General features: G+C 38.1%; 1 protein-coding gene across 1 annotated transcript in view; it reads left to right on the forward strand.

Moving 5' to 3' along the window:
- The window catches only part of FRAS1 (Fraser extracellular matrix complex subunit 1), a 398,805-nt gene that overhangs the window by 266,053 nt on the left and 111,830 nt on the right, over positions 1-20,922 (forward strand). The window contains exons 29-31 of the mRNA XM_006198228.4: positions 2,015-2,341; positions 11,094-11,247; positions 16,533-16,711. Of these exons, the coding sequence (XP_006198290.1) occupies positions 2,015-2,341; positions 11,094-11,247; positions 16,533-16,711 (660 nt within the window). The remainder of the gene's footprint in view (positions 1-2,014; positions 2,342-11,093; positions 11,248-16,532; positions 16,712-20,922) is intronic.

Below are 20,922 nucleotides of genomic sequence, written 5' to 3' on the forward strand. Positions count from 1 at the left end.
GTCTGTTCTCATCACTTATCTCTGTCAGGTTGTACTTATGTGTCCTGAATACATACAGTGGTGGATGCTCCCAGTGCCTGGGCTAGAGGGATTGAACAGCTGAAATGAGCAAAGAGGAGGAAGATCAATGTATCATTAAGTTGTGAACAACAAGAGAGTGGGGTATCAGCGTGGGAGAACCAAGACTACCTAAGTATTAGATGTCAGTAGTGCATTAATTAGTCATGATTCAGGGAAGGATATGAGATCATTGTTTTTAAAACTGATATTTTTATATTTTTGGTCCCCAAATGAAAAGACCACACACCAAGGATAACATAGACTTGAACCAGAAGTGACTGCCAAATGGTATTCACAGCCCAGCTCAGCAAGTCTCACTTCAGGGATGACTGAAGTTGAGGAATGATCAAAAATTGATCCTAAATTAATTTGACCTCAGGGTTAGGCAAAGAGTATGAATTTTATTTTAATTAAAGCTAAAACATGTGATCTCTGTAAATATGGGTCAGAGGGCCACCAAGTCTCAGGATTTACTGGCTTAGATGTTTCTCAGTACTTAGCCTCTGAAGTTTTGTTTTGTTCTTTTTGTTTGTGCTAATATAGTTACACTAATTAAGTGAATAAAAGACTCAGGCTAGGTTTTGACAAGCGACTTCTGAGATGATAAGTTGCCATGGTTCCCAGATTTTTGTTTGTTTGCTTTCCCCAAATAAATGGAGTAGATGGTGAGGGCACATTTTTATTTTACTTATTATATGAGAAACTTTTATCATTGTAGCATCTTTTTAAATGGAATTTTAGAAATTAATTTTAGCTTATTTTTGTTCCTTTACAGTTCTGTGCTATTTCAATATGGTTTTAAGTCTCCCTAAGATTTCCTCATGTGAGCTAAGTTGATCTTTCCCACTTATGGATTTTGACATCACCTCTTTAAGAATCCAAGGGGCTATTCATTCCCACATATAGAATCCCAGCTTTTGAATTCTCACTTGGGAATCCTGGGGAGTAGCTATCTTTTCATATCCTATTATGTGATTATTATAAAGATGCATTAGTTAGACATTACTTTAATAGATATTGAAATTTCCAGGAGGCCGGGGGGTGGGGAGTATTTTAAAAAGAAAGCCATTTGGATTAAAGAAGGCAGTGTGCTGAGAGAAGTCCTAGATGGTTTAACTTCAAACGATATAAAAAACTAAGATAATATTTTCTTTGGCTTCTCACCTCGATTTTTTTGGAGGGGTTAGTTGTTTTTTTTTTTCCTGTTGTGGTTCATTAACTTTTATCTTTATGAAAGAACATTTTATCTGCTTACTGAAGTTGCTGGAGGAAAACCTGATAATCCTAAGGAAAACATATTAAAATTTGCCACATGAATTAACCAGGTGGCTGCCTTACCCAGACCATGATCTTATCAGGCTTTATACTCTGAGTTGAGGTGGGCCGCTTCCTGATATGGATGAGACAGCTTGAGGGAAATGACTGGGAAGGACCAGAAAGAGCATGAGTGGAGACCGTGTCGGTGTCTCACTCCAAATCCGCATGCTGCAGCGTAGCCTGGAGTGAAGCGCTCAACTCCCAGCACAGATGCCAAAGCTCCATACCTCTCATTAGTCTCCCTTGGCTGCAGACTGACTGAGTTCCTTGACACTGAGGTGATCTCAGTTACCATGCAGGGGATGTAGTGTAAATCAAGACAGCAGAGACTTCAGAGATGTAGAAGCAAGCAGCTCGCCTTGATTGTCCCTGATCAATACCATGGTCTGGATGTGGCTTAAGAAACCTCCAGAACCCGAGGTGTAAAGTAACCTCCTTTGCAGTGATTCCTGTGACTGACTACACCTGTGATAAATGCTCTGCCTATGCAAGAGTTTGGCACTTCACTGGAGCATGTAGAGTTCCTTAAAAAGCACAGAAATATCAATCAGCTTGCACACACCTGGCATCTGGCTCACTGGATTGTCCAGTCTTTTCCTGCTAGTGGCTTCCCTTCTCCTTCCCTTCAACTCCACAGGCCCCTTATGTGCTGAGAAATGAGGCCCTCCACATTAGCAGAGGAGAGAGGGGAACCATCACCACCCAGCTGCTTGACATCCGAGATGACGACAACCCACAGGACGTGGTGGTCCAAGTGCTGGATCCTCCAGTCCATGGCCAGTTGCTCCAAGCCCTTCAGTCCCCTGCAGCCCCAATCTATCAGTTCCGGCTGGATGAGCTCTCCAGGGGTCTTCTCCTTTATGCTCATGATGGCTCGGATAGCCCTTCCGATGTCGCAGTCTTGCAGGCCAGTGATGGACACTCCTTCCAAAACATACTGTTCCACGTGAAGACTGTGCCCAAGGTAGGTGTCATTCCTAGAGCTACAATGTCCTTGCACCTACGTGTGAAGTTTTGTTGATGATACTGTTTTGCAATATTCATAAATTTGATATATGGGTAGTTATTTATTTATTCAAATATTTATTAAGCACCTATTATGGAGATACTTAGGACATGCAAAGATTAATAGAACACATCACCCAAACTCAGGGGGCAGTGTATATTTTGTTAGGAGCACCTTTGATTTGAAAGTCCCGTCCCCGTGTTCTCTGCAGAAGGGAAACTTTTGAACCTCTATGTTGCTGCCATAAAATTCCTCTTTGTCCATTGATTTTTTTGTCTCCTGCCTGAGCATGATTATAGGAATTGAGTGCACCCCCCCCCGTTCCTGTCTGCTCTTTTAAAATAGCTCATGTGATGTGAGGCTCGCAGTCAGGTTATTGTAATGAATCAAAAAGGATGCATTCAAGCCATTCTGTTACCCCAGCTGAAGGAGGATGAGGGAACTCTTTGAGTAATCATAGGAATCCCTGGCCCGGTAAAGAGCCATAGTTCTCAGCGCGAGTCATCACTTCCATACGTACGTTTTCGCTAGACCCATGAGTACCTATCTTATTATTTACTTAATATTTATCTTTGAATCCAGTTACTTTTTTACTGTGACCTCTTCCTAATAAATAATACCTATGAAATCATGGGCTTAATGTAGAATTGTACTTTTTTCCATAGTATTAAAATTTATGCACAACCATTTAGTAAAATTTCATCCACATACAACATGAGATGTTTTGGGATACTACTAATAGGATGGCTATCACTTTTTGGGAAATTCTGGGCTAGCCCATGCTGGATCAAAGGGACCTATTGAAAAACATTTTCAAAGTCATTTATTACTGAATGATATTTCACGAAGCTCTTTTCTCTGTAATAGCAAGAATGACTCTTTCCTGTGATGGAAGAGTGGGAGACTTAACAATTTTTTTTGAACTTTTCATTCCAAATATCAGTACCTACTGAAATGTCATTGATGATTAGCTAGAGAGATTGATTTGCTGCGGACAGCTTAGAAATCACTTGTCACCTTCCCACCAAAGATTACTCAGAATTTGCGAAGGTCAGTAGCTGAATCTAATATGATCTGCTAGGTGGTTTCTCAGGCTCTTGTCTCATTATTTTCAGCTGCTGAAAACAGTGATGGTGGCCTGAGATAGATGGGAGGGAGTAAGTGAAGGCTGATTATGAGATGGAGCTGGCAGAGAGCCACCTTGTAGCTGATCCTAATTATCACCCTGCCACAATCACCCTGGGAGATGAGGTTTAGTTCTGAAGAAATGAAGTCTAGACCAGACACAGAAAGTTTTCTTTTCTTCCTTCTTGGTTTCTTTCCAAAGATTGTTACAGGATTTCAGTGCAGTGCTAACAGTTGCCCTTCGTATCATGGTTTCATGTTTGAAGCTCAGTGTCTTGTATGGCACAGCCAGCTTGGGTGGTGTGGGCCAAAGTTGAAGGACATTTCTAGGATTTTAGTTGCTTCAGCTACCAAAACAAAGAAAAGTCCATTTTTAATTTACAAATAAGGCACAAGCACAGAACTTGTGAATTCTTATAGTGAATTCCCTCAACTGGGGAGTTGTGTTGGTATTTACACTGTCTGTCCCCTCTACTTCCCCTTTCCATCCCTCCATCTCCTATAGTCCTGTGCTTACCTGTTCATCAGGTGAACTAATGGCTTCTAAGCCAATGAATCAGAATAATGAAACCAGTTACCAGAGCCCCAGTAGCCATTAGGATGTACTCATTACAAACTTCACACTCTAATCCTGATAGTACTTTACAGATACGTACTATATTTTCTCTTAGGAATTCAGAGTACTTTTCTCAATTTATCTATTTACTCATCTTTACAATATCTTGGTGAAGAAGGTTGGAATAGAGGCCATATAACCTTATTGCTTCTAAGGGATATTTTATGATATATTGGTGGAAAATGTTTTTGTTTGTTCTGTTTGTAGCCTTTATTGAGCACTAATGCTTGACATGAATTATTCCTTTTGATCTTCATGATCATCCTAGGATGTTTGTGCGATTATTATCTCTAATCTTCCAAAAGAGGAAACGGAAATAAAGCAGGTTTCAAAACATTTAAAGAGGCTTAAAAATGTTTATTTTTCATAAAGGTATTTAGTGATGGAGCTGTGATTTCAAATCAAGTGTGTTCAGGCCCCTCACACTTAGCCATGCAGTTTTTTCATTCCAGCTCATTTTTCCCCCCAATATTTTGGTCATATATATTCTTATCCCCTAATGGACAGAATGGAGACAGTAATTTAGTCATTTTCTCAGTGTCCTATCCACACAGCCTGGGCCCCAAGCCTCTTGGGATCTTCCCTATGGACTCACCACATCTTGTTACAGGTGAAGCTATTTATAATGTCTACTGGAGCCCAAGAAAAAAAATTGCCTCAACTGTTAATGGCTTCCAGTAGATATAGAGTCAGACATGATTGATTTTGTTCCCATAGCCATTTCTGAAGGTGGGCATCCAAGTCCTTACCTTGAGGCTACCTGTGTATTAAATTTGGAGAGAGGACAGTTACCGACTGATGTCTACTTGGTGGCTTAAATGGAATGGCCAAGGGGTTTAGGTCTAATTTCTAGTAAATGGATGTACAAATTAATCTCAGTGTAGTTCAACATAAAACTTAACCTGGTAAGACTGATGGAAAGGGAGGGAGGGCTAGAAAAAGGAAGCTTTGTGAGGGCAGGAACTATTTCAGTATTACTCTCTCGAGCCACGCACATTGTAGAAGTTGAGTACATTTTTGTTGGAAGGACAGATAGATGGTGGGATGCAGCAACTTGAGTTAGGCTGGTGCCTAAGTTCCTGTCTTTGAATTGATCTCTTGCATCAGATAAAAAGTCTTCAGGGCACCTCTGCTGACTGAGGGGGCCCCTCTGAGACTGAGGGTGGGGGCTGTCGGTTCCAGTCTTATTTATCAAGTTCTGCATCACTTCCTCCCAGATTTATGTTTTTATCCTTGCCTTGACAGTGAGTAAACTTGACTGCCACCTCCAGGCTTATACTGAATCACCTAGGAGAAAATAGACCCAGGACTGATGTTGAAACATGTTCTGTGGGGGGGAGGAGGCAAAAGAATTCAAAAAGATTAAAAGGTAATAAAGAATGCTCTGCTGAATAGCTGTCATTAATTGGGTGGATTACCAAACCGAAGCCTGCTAGAGATATGATTCTAAAGCAATTCAGGGTCTAATAAGGGCTAAAATGTGGGCAGGGAGAAGCCATGCTTATTTGTGGGTTTCTCCACTGCTGGGTTTTCAAGGAATTACCTTCTTTTTCATTAATTAAAGCCTCTCTGGAAACCATGCCTCTTTTTCCACTTTGGCAATAAATCTGATGATCTTTCTGACCTCATTTGTTGTTGTTTGAGCAGTTATTTTCTGCAACTGGGTAATGCTTTGATGTTAAAAGCCCCCAAGTGTCGTGCTAGGAACCGGATGGAAAATTCTATTGCTGAGAGTTGTCTCTGGCTGTTTGACCTTGGTAAGGGCTGAGCGCTGCTAAAAGCCCTATTGTGCTTTCCCTCAATTTTCTTAAAACCTGTCCTCCCATGGATTGTGTTACAGGGACACAGTTTGATTAAAAGGATGTTTGTGAGAGTTATAAATATCAACGGCATAAAAATGTTTATTTTTCTGAAGAAGAGTCTGCCTATCTCGTAAATAAATGCTCACCACGTATCAGGGTTTCACCATTTTTGGACTTGCTTAGCTTGCTCAATTTAGTGTCTTGTAAGGTACATTGCTCAGAGTATAGACTCAAGAAATGTTCATTGGTTACAAACTATTTGTTTGCTCATTTATAAAGCAGTTGAAATCTACATGGAGAGAAGTTTCTGTATTCTTCACCCAAAGCTGCAAAGTTTCTGAGGCATATGCACACATTGACAAACACAAGAACAGTGCAATTATCTTTCCATTGTTCTTCATTTTGGCAAATAGCATCTATGTCTCACCTTATATGTGCCACTGCACATAATCCTTCCCTAAAATCCACAATATCCTACAAGATCCAACTTTAAAAGCTATGGTATAAATGAACCATTGCAAATTATTTTTTTCAGAATAAATAAAATATGAGGGTTACTGTTATATTCGATTATAGTCATTTTCTATTTAATAAATTTTAATTTTTTTTAATCTTGAATATTTTGGTTTGGGGTTTGGGGACCCCATCATGTTTGAGCTCACATTTATGTCCCAGTCTTTAACTGGGGAGGCAGAGAAGTTTTCATTTTGTTTGTGGGATTTTTCCTTCAAATGGCAGAGGCGTGGGCTCTTACTTATGGTTTACAACATTAATGTTTTTACTTGCAATACAGTGTATAATGGTTAAACTTTATTACCAGCATTTCTGTATGCCTATTGTTCTATGAAATTAATTAGAAGAACTATTTAATTTAAAGCACTGTTTTAATTATGTCCCTATAATCCCTTGTTGAAATTTCATTGCCTTCTAATGTGGACCCTGAAGGATATATAAAACATCACTAGGCAGAAGATTCTTCAGCTGAAATTATGGCTAATTTCTTGAGCTTACAGGAATATATGCACCATTGTGCAGAAAAAAGCTACAAGCACACTTTGTTTTATTGTGCTTTGCAGATACTCAGTTTTTTACACATTGAAGTTTTGTGGTAACCCTGCATCAGGCAGGTCTATCAGTGCCATTTTTCCAATAGCATTTGTCACTTTGTGTCTCAGTGTCACATTTTGGTAATTTTCACAGTGTTTCAGAATTTTTTATTATTATTATATTTGGTATGGTGATCAGTGATCTTTGTTTTGATGTTACTATTGAAAAAAGATTATAACTTGCTGAAGGCCCAGATGATGGTTAGTAGTTTTTGCAATAGATTTTGATTAAGGTATGTATATATTTTAGACATAATGCTCTTACACATTTAATAGACTGCAGTATAGTGTAAACATACAAATTTTATATGCACTGGGAAACCAAAAGAAATTTATGTGGCTTGCTTTATTGCAGTATTTCTTTATTGCAGTGGTCTGTATCTAAACCCAAAATATCTCCAATGTGTGCTTGTATAAGGAGATAAAGAAATTGCAAAATGTCAGAACCACCGGGGAAATTATGTTAAAATTTGTTTTGGATGCATTAGCTATAGAAATGATGGTGTACAGACTTCTATTTACCCCTTCTCAAATCTTCCCTGGGCCATCTCCCAAAAGAAAGCAACTGACAAAACCATCTTCATCATAATGAGCAGGAAGAATTATACTCCTTTTCCTTGGACAGTTGTCTGTTTCTTCTTAAGTACTGTAAACAAATAATTCAGAAACAGAGGTATGTATATTATAAATGTAAATATTCTAAAAGGCCTGTATGTGGAGTTTGGTAGATCCACTCTAGACCTGTTGCTATCTCTGTCCTGGGCGATGCTTCTCACGCCTTAGCGTGACTCCACATCTCCCAGGGATCTTGTTAAAACACAAGTTGGAATGCATCAAACTAACTGCTGTGCAGCAAAGGAAACCATAAACAGAATGAAAAGGCAACCTACAGAATGGGAGAAAATATTTGAAACCCTATATCTGATAAGGGTTTAATATCTAAAATACATAAGGAACTCAATTCAATAGCAAAAAAATAAAAATAAAAAATTAGCTAAGGACCTGCATAGACGTATCTCAAAAGAAGACATACAAATGGCCAACAGGTACATGAAAATGTGCTTAACATCACTAATAATCTGGGGAAGGCAAGTCAAAACCACAGTGAGATATCAGCTCACATCTGTTAGAGTGGCTGTTCTTAAAAAGACAAAAGATAACAAGTGTTGGTGAGGGTGTGGAGAAAAGAAAACTTTTGTACACTGTTGGTGGAAATGCAAATTGGTGCAGCCACTATGGAAAACTCTATGGATGTTCCTCAAAAAATTAAAAATAGAGCTATCATATGATCCGGCAATCTCACTTCTGAGTATCTATCTAAAGGAAATGAAATCAATGTCTCAAAGAGATATCTGCATTTCCACGTTTATTGCAGCATCTGTCACAATGGCCAAGCTATGAAAACAAACTAAGTCCATCAATGGATGAATGGATAAAAGAAAATTTGGCTGTATATACAATGGAATATTATTCAGCCTTTAAAAAGAAGGAAGTCCTGCCATTTATGACTGCATAGATGAGCCTGTAAAATAAGCTATACAGAAGGAAAAATACTGTATGATCTCACTTATATCTGTAATCTGAAGAAGTCGAACTCATAAAGGCAGAGTAGAATGATGGTTGCTAGAGGCTGGGGTGTGAGGGAAACTGAAAGGTGTTGGTCAAAGGGTACTAAGATTCAGTTATAAGAGATGCATAATTCTGAAGATCTAAAGTATAGCATGGTGACTATACTTAATAATACTGTCTTTTATACTTGCTAACAGAGTTGATCTTAAGTATTTTCCCTACACACACAAAAACTATGTGAGGTGGTGGAGGCTTAATTAGCTTGATTGTGGTAATCATTTCACAATTTATGCATATATTAAAGCATCACATATACCTTAAATATATACAACTTTTATTTGGCAAGTATACTTTAATAAAGCTAGTGAAGAAAATTAAAATGCAGATTCTAATGCGCAGGGTCTCATTCAGAAGGACTGGGTTGGGGCCTGGGAGTCTGAACTTCTAATAAGCCTTGCTGGTCTCTGAACGTTGACGTGCAAGAAGTCCTGTCTCCTAAAAATTGACACTCACATAGGAATTACAGAGAATTATGTTGATAAAGTCAAGACAAGATAAAAATGTAGTAGGAGAGACATCTGGAGACATGCATTCAGGTCAGGGGGCTCAGTTGCTTGGGATATGAAAAAACCACATTGCCTTTGTCCAAGAATGTGGTCGTTGGTGTATGACTGATCTCCATAACGTAATCGAACTTTACGAGGCTGCTGCTATTAGAAAGATTTCTTGCAATTAAGATACCTGGGTGCAAGTTTATTATGATACATAAAAACTCTGCTGGAGTTACTAGGGCCCTTTTCCCCAGAATTCTGGTAGGTAACATGCAAAGTTCTTGGCACACTTTGATGTTTTTGTAAATAACATGTTGCAATCAATTATGAAGGGAGAAAATTCTGTGGGATTTTGCCCCTGAGCACCAATCACAATAAAAGGTGCCTTTGCTGCTCTTCTCCTAGGCGCTGCCTCGGGTTCTTGGTGATTGTGGTGGGAAGAGCTGGGACTGCCTCCTGAGAGACGCACTCTCATGTCAAGTGACAGCACAGGAGTATTTGTCATCTTCTGTTCTGAATATTCCCCTCCTGGGAGGGCTGTTTGCTCTGTTCTGTTTATTGGCGTATTTGAAAGTAATAGCAGTAATTTAGAAAAACATCCCTTCTGAAATGCCCTATTTTGAAATATCAGATTTACTGATTTTGAAAGTGTGAAAACTGAAAACTGAACACGGGGAGCCTCACTAATCTCATTCCACGGAAAATGTCAGTTAAGAGGCTTTGGAAGAGGTATGCACCTTGCACATCAGGAACGGCAGCACTTTTTGACATTAACATTAGCAGTTAGAGTGGTTGCCTTCTCAGGAGTGCTAAACAGGTGATTTCTTCCAGTCAGCTATTCCCAACTGTGGTTTTTCAGTGTTTCCCTTTCAATCAGACATCAAGGCCCGTCAGTTTGGCCTCTGTAGAGTTTCTGGAATTATTCATTCCACTGCAATCACCATCTTCTCTCACCTGAGCCATTACCAGAACTTGTTATGTGGTTTCTGCAGCTCCAGTTTCATCCCAGCTCTAGTCCCTCCCATCTCTTGCTGCTGGTGGCTCTCTAAAACCCAGACCTTACCATCCCGTTTCTTCCCCTGAAGATTCGTGTTGACCTTGCAGTGCCTACAAGCTAAATTGAGACTTTTAGCACAGCTTCTGCCTTCTCCTAGCCAACATTAAGAGAGAGTTGCTTTTCATTCACCCGCCTCCCCAGCCCCCTAGGCTGTACTTGCGCAGACACTTGGATATTTTATTAAGCACACAATGCCTTGTCTCATGTCTTTGCTTGGACTGGGCCCTCTTCCTCAAGTCTGTTTCACTTGTCCATTTAGAAAGCCCAGTTTTTTAATCATTCAGGAATTAAATGATATGTCCATAGGAAAGCCTTCCAGAGCATTCCTTCCCCAAAGAGGAAATCTCCTTTTTCCTTCATTCTCCCCCAGCGCCCTGCTCAGACATCGTATAGAGCATCACTTGTGATGCATCCTAACTATTTATGTGTCTGTCTCTCTTCCTCATTAGACTGTAGTTTCTGAAACTGAGGTCCTATTTCAGCCAACCTTCTATATCTTAAACCTCTAGCAAAAAAGCTGGTTTATAATGGTGCTTAATGAATAGTTTTTGAACGTAGGTGGATGGAGAGGATGGAAGGACAGGTCAATGGACAAATGAAAGAAAGAATTGGAGAGACTTAGTCTTCCTGAATGATATGAGTTATTTGCTCATGATAAATTAGGAAAAAAACAAGGTATATACATACGTACATATATACAGACACATGAATTTATCTACACATAATATACACACATATATTCATAGGGTGACTCTAAAGCTATGAATCTCTCTTATTAGACAATCTTTAGCAGCAATAGGACCTAATAACTTATGTTTTTAAGGATTGTTATTTTCTTATTTTGCTTGGACCTAATAAGAGTAATTCTGTACGCTTTATTCTAGAATGATGGAGGTCTTCGGCTTGTGGCTAATTCAATGGTGTGGGTTCCAGAAGGGGGAATGCTGCAGATTACCAACAGAATCTTACAGGCTGAAGCTCCAGGTGCCAGTGCCTCAGAAATCATCTACAGAATTACACAGGACCACCCCCAATTTGGTAACTCTTTTTTCTTAACCATTTCACCATTGCTTTCAGCAGTCTTGGACATGCTTTTGTTCAGTGCCACACAGCAAAGTTTGTGTTTCCAATGAACTTGACTTTCTAATACCCCACAAATCCCCTTTAAAGAAAAATAATCAAAATAGCTATCACACGATATACATATTATGTACTAGGTAGAATGCTAAATAATATAAATGTAGTTAGTATATTTAAACCTGAAATATAAGTTTTAAAACAACTTCATTTTACAGAGCAAGTAACTTGCTAAAAATCACCTCGCTAATAATATGTCAGTTTAATTTCAAAGCTCAGGCTCTCAAACTCCACTTTGTGTCCCTCTCAGAACATCACCAGACTTCTTGATAAGGCTTTCCTTTTTAAAAAATTTTTAAAGTTAAAAATTAAAACTTTACATGAAAACATTTCTTAAGATCTCCATTGTTACTTCTACTTCCAGCAAGATAGTAGAGTATGATAACCTATCATCATCACCTAGAAGTGATGGATAAAAGAGATTAAGAATTCTAGGGCATTCATAGCTGACCTCCCAAGAATAGAGAGAAATCTCCAAGTGCCAGAAACAAACAAGGAATGAAAGCCAGTCTGGGCATGAGCTGGTAGCATAGCTTCCCTGAGAGGGGTGGTATGTATCTCAGTAACCTTGGGGCTTGGGATTTAATGCCTGTGCAGAGGCAGAAAGTTGGAATTAAGATCCTGCATGAAACCAGGGCTCTGAAAAGACTTAACCTTCCATTAGAGGGACAGAATGGAAAACAAGAACTCACCAGCACAGAGAGAGATGGCAAAGAATCCTACCTGTGTTTCCAGGGCTCAGAGTAATAACATCTGCTGAGAATTCAGAGCTTCGGGTCTGTTTCTCCTGTAGATCCAAGGTTAATTATGCTGCGCGCATTATCTGAGCAACCCAAAGCAGAGGCATCAATATGAAAATTAACCTCAGACCAGTGATACTGCTTGCAGAAACTAGTAGTAACTGCTATAGAATTTCTACCCACAACTCCAGACCATACAAGATTCTCACAGATAAACCCACTGAAGATTAATTTAGAATTCAAAATTACAGAACGTATGAACAAAAAACCTGTAGTACTATAACCAAGACAAACAAGAAGATTAAAACCCCAAGGATTTCAAATAAAGGAACAACCTTACAAAAACTACAAAATAACCATATTTAAAATGATTGAAAGACACAAAAGGAGGAGTTGAAAATGTATGGAAATAACAAAATGCTATAAAAATAAAAAAGACAAGCAGATAGATTTTTAAAAAGAAATAAATAGATCACCTGAAAATGAAAATTACGTTCATTGAAAGTAAAGACTTGGCACATTTTTAGAGAAATAATGTTTTTCCTCAGGGTTATCAGAGTTTTAAAATCAGATATATTTTCTGTGGTGAGTAAAAAGTTAATTTCTGTACTATTTAAGAATAATTCCAGGGCCCACAAAGACATTGAAAAGCATCATCTAATGAATCATTGATAGAATTATAAAACAGTCAGTCTAGCTCGGTGTCATTTATGATAGTTGTGTAACCTTAAAGAAGGCAAGTGGACCTCCCTTGAGCCATAAGTTTCCTTGAAAGATGAAGCTAGATCATTTTTAAACTTATCTTAAAACAATTTTAGACTTACTGAAAAATTGCAAAAATAGTATGAAAAGCTCTTGAACATCCTATATCCAGCGTCTTCCAGTGTTAATATCTTACATAACCATCAAATAATTATCAAAACCAGGAAATTAGCATCGATACCATGTTATTAGTTATTCACAGACCTTATTCAGCTTTGCCGTATTTCACCCACTGATTTTAAGCTAGACAGTGTTTTAAGTCCTTTTCAGTTCTAAAAATCTTTGACTCATTTGATGTATTAAATTTTTTATCTTGATCATTAAAGGCCAAAAAATTAAATTTCCTAAACACAGCCCATTATCCCAATATTCTATTTAATATAAGCCTTTCCTACTATAACTCTCTTAATTAACTTCTTCCTATGAACATAATCCTATTTCTGTGTGTTCAGAGCTCCCTACTGGTAATAATCAAATCGCATTACACTTAGGAACCATTCAAGAGTGAAAAAGGTGGTGGGAACTAGAAGCCCACTTAATACAAATCTACTTACATCCATCTACCCCAGTGATGCGGATTATGGAGCCCTTACATCCTTCCACCCCAGCTACTTTGCATTCCCTCATCACATTAGAATGTTCCAATTGGACTCTGGGCTTTTGTGAAGACCTGATGGTGGACCTAAACCCAGCATAAATTGCTTGTGTAGTATTTCCATAAAGAGCTTAAATTCCACCACTTGCAGACTCATCACTGTTTTCAAATACAAGTTTAGATAAATTGATTAATACTTGCACCTTTAACTACTTCACAGGTTTGGAGTAAATTTAATGAGATGGTTTTAATGAAGTAACTTGAAACATCATTTGAGGGAGAATCTGACTTCATCCAACACATTGCCAGCTCTGTTATTTAGCATACTGTAGGAAAACTTTAAAGCAAATTATGTAAATCCCAAAATAATTCATGGAGATTCCAATGAGTTTCTAATTCTTTCTACCTATTACATTTTCCCTTCAAGAGTCTTAGTTAAAATATTGACTTCAGTATAAAGGAAATCACTAGTAGAGATTATTTTCTGTTTTATAAACCTGCACTGTGTTTTAAACATGGATTTTCATATATTTAAAAGGTCATCTCCTTGTATTTGTCGTACTATGGTAAAAGCAGAGGTGTGGTACTATGCAAAAGCTCCCATCTCGATGGAGTGAACCCCCCAGGATACTGGCATTTCTCCCAGTCTACCCATGGGGCTTGTCACAAAGGCACCTTGTATTCAGCATACCCAGTGCTGAACTCTTCCTTTTCTCCTCAACCAGCTCACCCTCTTAGTGGCATCACTTCCCTACCCATCACCCTACTCAATAGGTGATTGTCTGGTTCCCCCCCTCTTATACTTTACAGCCACATTTGTCAAGTTCTGTTGCTTCCATTTCCTCCGTGATTCTTGTATCTGTTTGTTTGTTTCCAATATTACCTCTGTTGCTTTAGTCTAGGTTCCCATCTCTCATATGGATTTTGCAGCAACCTCATAATTGGCCAAACTGTCCACATAAATGTTAACTACTGTTGTTATCATTCTTATAAAGTCCAGCCTCTTTAACAGAACTTTCACATACACTCTGTGTTCTAAATCAGTCCGTGCCTCTAACCTACTGAAAATCTCACAGTGGCTCCCAGTTGCTTCTGGGGGCTGATCTCCAGGGGAAGGAATTGCATCTTGCTTATCTTTGATTTCTCCACCCCAAAGGGCCAGCCATGGTAGCTAGCACCTAACAGGTGCTCACTGATTGTTTACTGAGTTGAAATTAATGGAATTATCCAATCTCCTATGATTGCTATTAATTTGCATGGTATGGCAACTTTTTTTTTTAATCTGAAAATACATTTATTTCTTTAGGACTTGTTAGGAAAATTCTGCTTAGCTTTCCTATGATAAAGAAGAATAGCTAGGAAATTGGCATTTGAATATTTTCTATCCATCTACTCTCCACATTTTCATTATAGAATTCTCCTTTCAGACTACTTTGCAACTATACTCACATTCATAAACAGTCCACATCCTGGAAAAGCATGTTTATTAGCAGAGTCTTATGAACAGAAGTTGAAGCAGGGAGAGATGGGTAATGGAATTTGTGACTTAGGTACAAATGAGAAATAATACAAGAAAGAAACTAGAGTGAGTTGATTCTGTACATGATCGTTTTAAGAAGAATTTTGATGTTTTTCTATTACTTCAGTATTTCATTACTATTCAGGATATTATGCTTATTTTTAACTTGAATTTAGTACATATAAATATTAGAATGAGTAGTTCCTTTGAGTAAGAAAAACAGTTTCTCTAGGGTAATCAAAGTGCACTGTCAGTTGCCTAATATGTCTAGGGGGCTAAGATCTGGGCGTCCTACAGTACGTTTTAAAAATATATGCAGTCTCTCTCTCTCTCTCTCTCTCTCTCTCTCTCACACACACACACACACACACACACTCACTCCTCTCCCTCTTACTATCTGAGCGGTAGAGATGTTTCTTTGAGATTTCTTGTTAGATGCTTTTTCTTGAGAACAGGGCTTCTGTTTTCTGCAGTTCATTCTTCTCTTTGGTCTTCACTTGAAGGTGTATTCTCCTTGTGAAATTTTCATTGTTCCTATAACAACTCTGTATTTGCAATCTCACTGTAAGAAAATAGTAGCTTCAGGTGAAGAATAAGCAGTAGAAACAGATTGGTGGTGGTGGTGGTGGGATTTAGATTTAGATTTCCTTGCTTCAATTCTAGTGAAATTTAGAGAATGAAGAAGAAAAGATGATCTGTTATTTATCAGTGTAAATGTTGGGCTGTGAACATAAAATAATCATGATGGGTAACAGAGTTTCATGACCAAGAGAATGCACTTCAGATTCAAATCCCAGCTCCTCCCCTTAGGATTTGTGTGACTTCAAACAAGTTACTGACTTTCTCTGAGCATGAAGAACTTTGTCTTTAAAATGGAAATGATAGTAGCATTTTTAGAGGGATTAAATAACATAACAATATGCATGGTCAACATTCTTTTTAAGTACCTGTGAAGTATGTACTATTATTTTCAATTTAGCAATAAAGAGCAGAGATTTATAGTACTTAAGTAAGCTCACGCAGCAGTAGTGGAGCTGGGTTTGAACCACCGTGTAAGGTGCTTCATGCAGCGCCTGCCATATGCATTCCAGTACTAGCTATTATTATTTTCATTGTACATAATTCTCCCAAGAATCATTTTTTTCTGAATTTTATCTAATTTCCCATTGTGTTTACACCAAAATCTTCCTAGTTGGTAAGCATTTTCTATTCATAGAAAGTTGTGGATGAAAATGAATCCATTCAATGCCCGTATTTGAGTATTTGTTTGCAGTATTCATGACTATTTGGATCTCCTTATGTAATTTTAATAGATACAAGTCAGTAACTTCATACATGAATTGCCCTTGAATGACTTTAGCTCTTTTAACTGAAAGACAGGGAATTCTATGTCTAAAGGTGAATTCAATGTATCAAATTCTGTGTTAACGTTCTCTCCTTCACTTTAGATAAAAATACAGAAGTACATCATATCTTTTCTGTTTAAAAAACAGTACTAGAAAAGGAGATGAGGGCTCAGATTTACTTTTACTTTTCCCAGGGATCCTCACTAACTGTGTGGCTTTCCTAGGGGAGGTGGTCCTTCTGGTCAATATGCCTGCAGACAGCCCCGCGGACGAAGGGCAGCACCTGCCTGATGGGAGGACAGCAACTCCCACCAGCACCTTCACCCAGCAAGACATCAATGAAGGCATCGTGTGGTACAGGCACTCAGGGGTCCCAGCCCAGAGTGACTCCTTCCGCTTTCAGGTACCCTCTGCTTCCTGAATTTCCTGATGTCTGGATGGTCTGATGAAAACCATCACCCTTATTTATAAATAACCCTGGTAATTTTCCATGATTGCCTAGAGATCACGTATGGGGGAAGGAAAAGTGTAACTAATAGCATTCAGAGATTTTTTTAATCTGTGAATTCAGTCTTAGGAGGATCTGTACAAGCAGAGTTGTTCCATAGCAAAGAGGTTTATAATAGATAATGGCTAATGTGTTTGGAAAACATGTTTTCAAAATATTAAAGTGCCACATGGAGTAAAAAAGATCTTATTTTCTTTTTTCAAATGTTTTTGGAACATTTACCATTTTATGTCAAGGTCATGGACTTGGCAGCCAAACCCAGTGGCTTTATATTTCACTTCCACTGTGTATTAATTACACAACTTTGGGAAAATTACTTGGACAGAGTCCTTATATTTCAGTTTCCTCATCTGTACAATAGCATTATTGTAAGGATTTAATGAGTTAATACATTTAAAGAGTTAGAATACTGCCTGTCAGCGTATGAGAGTGTGTGACTACCATTTATGAGGACTGGTCAAATACCAGTACTACAGACTGAATGTTTGTGTCCCCCTCAAAATTTACATGTGTAAATCCGACCCCTCTGTGTGATGGTATATGCAGATGCGGCCTTTGATTAGCATTAGATGAGGTCATGAGAGTCGTCCCTTCATGAATGGAATTAGTATACTTACAAGTCGCAAGAGGGCTTGCTCCCCGCCTCTGCTGCGTGCGTATACCATGAGAAATCGGCAGTCAGCAACCCAGAAGAGGACCCTCACCAGAACCCGGCCATACTGGCACCCTGATCTCGGATGTCCAGCCTCCAGAGCTGTGAGGAATAAATTTCTGTTGTTTATAAGCCCTGCAAGTCTATGGTATTCTTGATAGTAGCCTGAGCCAATGGAGGCAGCCAGACCATAAGGAGGCTGTCGATAAATTAAAGAATAGGATATTATATTGGATAACATTCTCTGGCTGTTATGAAATATAATTAGAAATTAGTAATAAAAGGGTAAAAAAATTGAACCATTTGGAATTTTAAAAATAGCTTCCTGAATAATTACTAGTTCTAAAAGGAAATCAAGATGGCCAACTATTAAGAAATATTGATGAGGAAGAAATAATTTATCAAAATGTAAATGACGTGGACAAAGTCATACTGAGAAGAAAATGGATGGCCTTAAGCTGTTATTGAGCAGAAAAGTATGAAAATAAATGAACTAAATATTTAACTCAAGAAGCCGGAGAACCACAAGAGAAGCCTAAGGAAAGCAAAAGGAAGGAATTAATAGAGAGAAACAGGGGAATTGATTAATTGTAAGATGCTAGAATGGGTAAATGAGTAACAAAACCTAAGTCTTTGAAAAGGCCAATAAAATTGGACAAACCTCTGTCAAGGACAATCTGGAAATGAACAGAAATACGTAAGAGTGAGAAAGTGTGAATGAGAAAGAGCACTTAAGCGTAGATATAGAAAAGAATTTGGGAAAGTGTCAGAGAAGATATAAAGAAGTTCTCATAGTGATCAGCCGAAGCGGCATCACTGTCCCTCTAGGTCTGAGCTGTTTCTTTTGTCCAGGAATCCATCTGGGATAAACTCCACAATGGCTCTCCTTGTTAAAATTGTCATCCACTCTGCTTCTGATGCCTCATGTGCACATCTTCATTGTCTGACTAATTTATATTGTGTAAAAGATGTACTTTCCCAGAGAGCTGTTGAAAGAAGCTTAGAAACCATTAAAATAAGAAGATATACTGTGCACACTGAAGGTCCAATGAGTGAGCAAACATTACATGCCCTTTGCCCAAGTTAATTTTTCAATTTTAGCACATGGGGACTGGACAGTCGTCAAATAATGAATCAGAATGGAGTCAAAGACCTCAGTCAAAAGAAGTCACCTCAGCAAACTAGACTCCTCAGATCTGCCTTTGCCTTCATAGGCATCAGCATGAAGAATATTATCAATATGGAGTGTTTCCCTGAAAAGGGATTTTCAGCACCTGCTAAAATGATATTTTATTGCCTTCGCAAGTTGGCTACTAAGTGGGTTTTTATAAAATAGCAAATGTTACTGATTTTTTTAGACAAATTAGTTAGAGTTTAAGACATCCAGTTAAACATTATTACTTAGAAAGTGGTTTCCTTTGGAGAATCTTCCCATGTTTTGCTCAAAATGTGTTTGAACTCTTACTTGAAATCTCCTTCAAAATCTATGGGATATTCTGTAGAATATCCTCAATAATGACAGCATATCATCCTTTAGAAGTGGATTATTAAAATATAACCAAATAGTCAAAAATCCTTCAGAATCGGTTCTGGTAAAAAAAAAAAAGTAATAATTATTTTTGGTTAAAACAGGGAGTAATTATAAAGTAACAAGCTCAGTTTTCTTACATGATTTGTGAACTCCCTCTGAAGGCATTCCAAAAAATGCATTTTGAACACTGACAGCATCTTTACTGCAAGTATGAAACAGCTCTCTGAGATCATATTCTCTTGGATGTGGAAGTTTTGGTGTGTTTGTTCTTTGGTGTGTTTGATAGGCTTACCTTATGCTTTGATGTGAAGTGACACAGACACTGCTGCTATGTGCCAAAATAAATGGTTAGCAACTTTTCTCATTCATTTTAGTGTCCCTCAAAGATTTTTGACTTTTTTAAAAAGATGCTGTTCTAATGATCCTTTTCTTTCTTCCCTTATTTTTTTCTTTAAAGCAGAAAATGCAATACAATGAGTTGCATGGATTTAATTCCATTTTAATGTTGATTTGCTGTCATGAGCCATCAATGCAGCCCATCTGTTACTTTGCATCTAAAACTTGGGATTTATGTAATGCGAGTGGTTTTTAAAAAAAAAAAAAGAAAAGAAAATGGCAGAGTGAGAAGAAAACACGTACATTTTTTGGCAGGGGAAGGAGCCCTGGTTTGGGCGTATTCAGATCACACTGACGTAGCCTCAGGGGATGTGGTTTAAAAAAGACCAATGTATTTTACACCAGGACCTTTGCTAGGGAAGCTGGAACTGAGTTCTTGCTTGATAATATGCTCACGTCTCACTACCTGCAGTTCTATTCCTTTTCTTCAAGAGTTAGGGGAATGTAACTTCCCCTTTCCTAACTTCCTGAAGCTTCCAAATTCAGTCATTGTGGTCAGTAAGAATATCATTTGGTTTTAAATACTGACCCTTATTGGCTTTGTGATCTTGACATCTTAACTTTTCGACCTTCAGTTTTTTATCTGTTAAAAAAAAAGGAGATAATATCTACTTTGTGGGTACTAAGTAAGAAAACTTCTGAAAAGTAGCTAGCACAGTGGTGAGCCCACGATCCACGTTCAGTGAATGTTACCTGTTGTCATTAATATTATCTATTGTGACACTATGTCTCCTTGAAAACATGTCAATAGTCTGAAACTTGAGCTCCGGGCGTCAGATGTGATCAAGATGCAGAGAAGACATTCTTCTGGGGGGTGTAGCTTCAGAAGACATACCTTCTTCTCAGAATTTACAGAACCCTGTCCCCTCTCATATGAACCTAATGCAACTTCATGTGGCCACACAGGCCTTAGCAATTCTAACAAGCGTAAGGAGGAGCAGACAGCGAGAGGAGAGTTTACGCACGAAGCTCAGTAGCACTGAGGGTGGGGAGAAGCTGCGTGGGAAGAGCATCACTTTTCAGCCTTTTTAAAGCAGGAAAAAGAAGATTGTGTGACCACTACCCTAACTGTAAATGTTATGAATCTTGCCTTGCAATGATAAGACTGAGATTTGTCTTTTATAATCTGGGTGTGGATATTTGTGCTGGGTAAAGATGAAAGAAGTGGAATAAAAATCACAGGTAAAATGTGCTGTAATTGCTCAGAATGAGACATTATATAGCTATCAAAATTATGCTTTCAAGAATGTTTACTGATATAGCAAATATCATACTATCATGTTAAGTAAAAATTTAGAATATACAATTGCATATAAAGTTTCACATCTGCATAGAAAAAAGACTAAACTGAAAAGCAGCGATATATTAAAAACTTCTTTTTCTAGGGAGTGAAATTCTAGATGATTTTTATTCCTTATTTAGACTTTCTTGCAACTTCAGAATTGTCGAAGATGATTAGGTATCTTTTTTTATAATCAATAAAAAATTAATCTTAAAATACGAAGCACAGAATGAAAATTGTAATGC

The sequence above is a fragment of the Vicugna pacos genome, chromosome 2, assembly GCF_048564905.1.
Source record: "Vicugna pacos chromosome 2, VicPac4, whole genome shotgun sequence".
Taxonomy (NCBI): Eukaryota; Metazoa; Chordata; class Mammalia; order Artiodactyla; family Camelidae; genus Vicugna; species Vicugna pacos.